The sequence below is a fragment of the Dendrobium catenatum genome, unplaced genomic scaffold (assembly GCF_001605985.2).
Source record: "Dendrobium catenatum unplaced genomic scaffold, ASM160598v2 original_scaffold_222848, whole genome shotgun sequence".
NCBI lineage: Eukaryota > Viridiplantae > Streptophyta > Magnoliopsida > Asparagales > Orchidaceae > Dendrobium > Dendrobium catenatum.
The window spans coordinates 1-3,444 of NW_021541258.1; the positions used below are offsets into that span (position 1 = coordinate 1).

Here is a 3,444-nt window from a genome sequence, read left to right on the forward strand (position 1 = left end):
AGAAAGGCCTACGGACCACACAAATTGAAGAGGAACAATCCAGAAAATGGAGGCCAAACTGATCCTCTCCCCCTTCCCCTCCAAGCTTCACTTCCCCTCTCCCTGTCCAAGAATTCCCAGACAACCCTCCATCCTCTGTTCAACACTCTCCCCCAACAACAATTCTCAAGATAGCAGCAGCAGCAGCAGCAGCAATGGCAAAACAAAGGAAACCCAATCTCCCACCACTCTCAACATCAGATACAGAGCTCGGTCGAAAAGACAACAAGCCAAGCAAGAGAAGCAGAAGCAGGAAGAAAAAAACTTGCAGAAAGAACCAAAACCCGCGAAGAAATGGGAGGAAATGAGACTTTCAGAGAAGGCATTGGAGCTTTACCTGGGAGAGAAAGGAGTGCTGTTTTGGCTCAATAAGTTGGCCTACGCCTCCATCTTCGTTGTCATCGGCGCGTGGATTCTCTTCCGCTTTGTTGGCCCATCTCTCGGCCTCTATCAGCTGGACTCTTCCCCTCTCTCTCCGTCCTCCATCTTCAAAGACGGTTAGATATTTGAAAGAAAAAAAAAAATTAAATCTAATGATTTTGATTATTCCTCTTAAAATGTAATAGTGGAAATAAACTTCGACTAGTTTAATGGATTTTCCGTGCGGAGTTTATAATCATTTATGCTATTTAGCCAGAGTAGAGGATGATAATAATATATATTAGTCTAATGAACTGAGTTGGCTGTTGTGGCAACTCGTTTCCTGATCCTTAGACGACGAACTGTGTGAATTGGTTCTTCTTGTTTGGTTTCTTCGGAGTTATGGTTATTTGTTGAGGCGAGATTCTCTTGAATGAGCTTTTCATTACGTGGAGGAGGAGGAGGAGGATGGTGAGAAGAAGTACTGGACCTTGTAGAGGCAGGGCCTTGCGCTGGTTTGGATAAGGCCGAGGAAGGAGAGATTGAGCTGCTGTCAGTCTTCACCTTCTCTGGTTTCTTGATTAAAACGGGGTTGGTTTGTTCAGTCTTCTGCTGCTGGGAAGCTAATGGTTGCTCTGTTTCGTTAGCTGGTGCTGTAGATGCATGATCAGCGTGTCTTGGTTCCTGTTGAGCCATTGCAGAGATAAGAGGAACTCGAAAACTCTACATTTACTTAAACACATAAGATTAAGAGCAGTAAGAAAGCCATCTAAGGCTCCATTTGGGACTATTTTTTAGTATAAAAATTAATTTTTTTTTACTAAAAATCTGTTTTAAAAATCTATAAAAAAGCTGTCACAACCAAAACCTAAGTCTCCGAAGATAGATGGGTTGCTTTACAGGTGAGTTCTCTATGCCCGTGAAGCCAAGTGAACCAACACTGTTGGAAATTGAAGTGTTTCACAAAGTTAAAATGTGGCGTGTGAGTTTTGTGAAAGCAGAAAGAGCAATGCATGACTGAATACTCCAATGAGATGGAAGGAGAGGTCAGCAACATGAGAATTGTTGATAACTAAATGAATATTACACATTGTGAGAGGGAATATGATTTTTGACCCCATAAGTGATGCCGTTCCGATGATCTAAATTTAGTCTATTTCCTTAATAATAATAAGCTAATTGAATAAACTATTTCTCATGTCCTGAACTAACAAAGGAGCTACAGCCTACAACCATGGCTTTTTCTGTAAAACAAAATTCATTAAAGTCACCTGTTTTCAACGAAATTCATTAAGATTTATAACAACATGGAAAAATAAAGGGCACATAAATATTCTCAGAAATAAATAAAATTTTGGGGATTTACATGAATATCATATAATTCTTATGTCTTTGTATATCTGGCACTTAAAACATTTCTATTTACATATATAATAATTACATAAAAATTTATGAATAAATATAAAGATTTGTGTTAGATATATAAATAATTTTGTGAAAAGTATGTAAATCTCTCAGTAAATTTTTATCCTTTTTCAACTAGTTTATTATGTAAATCCCCCAATGTCAAACGAGCTATTGATGACATGTTGAATTTAAACCTGAGTAGAACGGTATGAATGACAAAAGCATATAGAACTAGCCACAAAACTATATTATTTCCTTTAAAACAATTATTTTAGTTTGAAAGATTCAACATATCTAGTTATCTACTTATGTATGATTGATACGTCAATATGGCGTACCGTAGTTGATGATGGTTGCGAGACAACATACTGCAAGATCGTCAAAAACCATGACCGTCCATTGCTCAAAACATTTTGCCAATACTGGGAAGCTAAATCGTTAGCTCGTGTTCTCAACTCCAGTAGAGTACGATCAATCTTATTTTCATGTTTAGACATATAAGGCTGGATGAAGGTGCTGTAAATATATGTCGTCCCCTGAAATGATTTCCAACATGATCACATTCAACTATGCAGCATATGAAATAAATAGTAAAATTAAGCAATAATGAAATTACACCATAGAAATATACAACTCACCTTTGTTTTAGGATGCCAAAGATATACAAAGAAAACCAATTTAAATTCGCCATACAGAGGCAACCTTCAGTAAAAAAGAATATGCATGTCAAATAATCCAAATTTGTTAATCAATTTGATTTCAAGTACAAGGTCAGCCAGAATGATGAATTCCGATAAGTTAAGCTAAACTTGGTTAAACTCTGTTCAATAGTAACTCTACTCCTACCTATTCTTATCTGAGGGAGTAACAAGACATAGTCTAATATTATAGAGAGGTTGTTTTTTATTATCATTTAACATGTATAACTAAGAATTTCTTTAAGAAAAAAATTAAGATCACAATATCCTAATCAAAATTTTATCAAGAAGAATCTTATATTCATTAGATTTGCTTTTAGATGAGTTGGATTTTAATTAATTAGTCATATAGTACACTCATCTCAAAATAAATTTATTAGGTAACTCAAATTTGATAAGAATATTCTAAGCCAAATTCGTTTTTCATTTTCCTATGCCAGTTATTCATCACACAATACGTAACTGACTAAAATGGACATGATTATTACCATGAAATGAGAGCATCTCCAACTCTCTCAAAAACAGCCAGAACAGCAACTAAAATCCTGAGAAACAAGAAACAGAGAAAATTTAAAATTACGTTGTGTTTGTTGACACATCAAGCGAGGGACAGGATACAAAGCACAATCACCAACCAGTACTGGCACCAAAACAGCAGCTGCTCAATTTCCGGCCTATTCAATTCCACAGTCTTGTAGCATTCATATGCCGGATAGGCATATCCAAGAATCATGCTGTACGAGTAAAATAGACAATGTCGATCTCTCAAATCAAAAGTTACAGAAGACTACAACAACCTCATCATAAATCATTCAACTCATAATCACTTACATAGAAACTCTGGTGAGAAAGCCTCCCATCATTGCGACCAATTTAACATTTCCTCCCCCTGAAGCAACTACTATATGGCTTCTCTAAAGCCCTATATATAAAAAAAAGA

General features: G+C 36.2%; 2 protein-coding genes across 2 annotated transcripts; one reads left to right on the forward strand and one right to left on the reverse strand.

Annotated features, from left to right (window-relative positions):
• The first annotated feature begins 8 nt into the window (after window positions 1–8).
• LOC110116363 lies at window positions 9–659 on the forward strand. Its single transcript, XM_020849906.2, has one exon. It carries the CDS (start codon window positions 47–49, stop codon window positions 539–541), a length of 495 nt encoding a protein of 164 aa, XP_020705565.2. The 5' UTR covers window positions 9–46; the 3' UTR covers window positions 542–659.
• On the reverse strand, window positions 554–3,427 carry LOC110099237 (putative HVA22-like protein g). The gene is made up of 6 exons (XM_028692529.1): window positions 3,336–3,427; window positions 3,140–3,238; window positions 2,993–3,049; window positions 2,445–2,508; window positions 2,145–2,342; window positions 554–1,083 (listed from the first exon to the last, which is right to left on the reverse strand). Exons 1-6 carry the CDS (start codon window positions 3,365–3,367, stop codon window positions 706–708), a joined length of 828 nt encoding a protein of 275 aa, XP_028548362.1. The 5' UTR covers window positions 3,368–3,427; the 3' UTR covers window positions 554–705.
• Between the last annotated feature and the right edge of the window lie 17 nt (window positions 3,428–3,444).

What these genes read in the sequence shown, in the direction of transcription:
- LOC110099237 (XM_028692529.1), bottom strand. Translation starts at nt 3,367, where the DNA reads ATGATGGGAGGCTTTCTCACCAGAGTTTCTAT. An exon ending in TTTCTCACCAGAGTTTCTAT is followed by an intron (nt 3,239 to 3,335) that starts GTAAGTGATTAT and finishes TTACTCGTACAG; the next exon opens with CATGATTCTTGGATATGCCT. An exon ending in TTTGGCATCCTAAAACAAAG is followed by an intron (nt 2,343 to 2,444) that starts GTGAGTTGTATA and finishes AAATCATTTCAG; the next exon opens with GGGACGACATATATTTACAG.
- LOC110116363 (XM_020849906.2), top strand. Translation starts at nt 47, where the DNA reads ATGGAGGCCAAACTGATCCTCTCCCCCTTCCCCTCCAAGCTTCACTTC.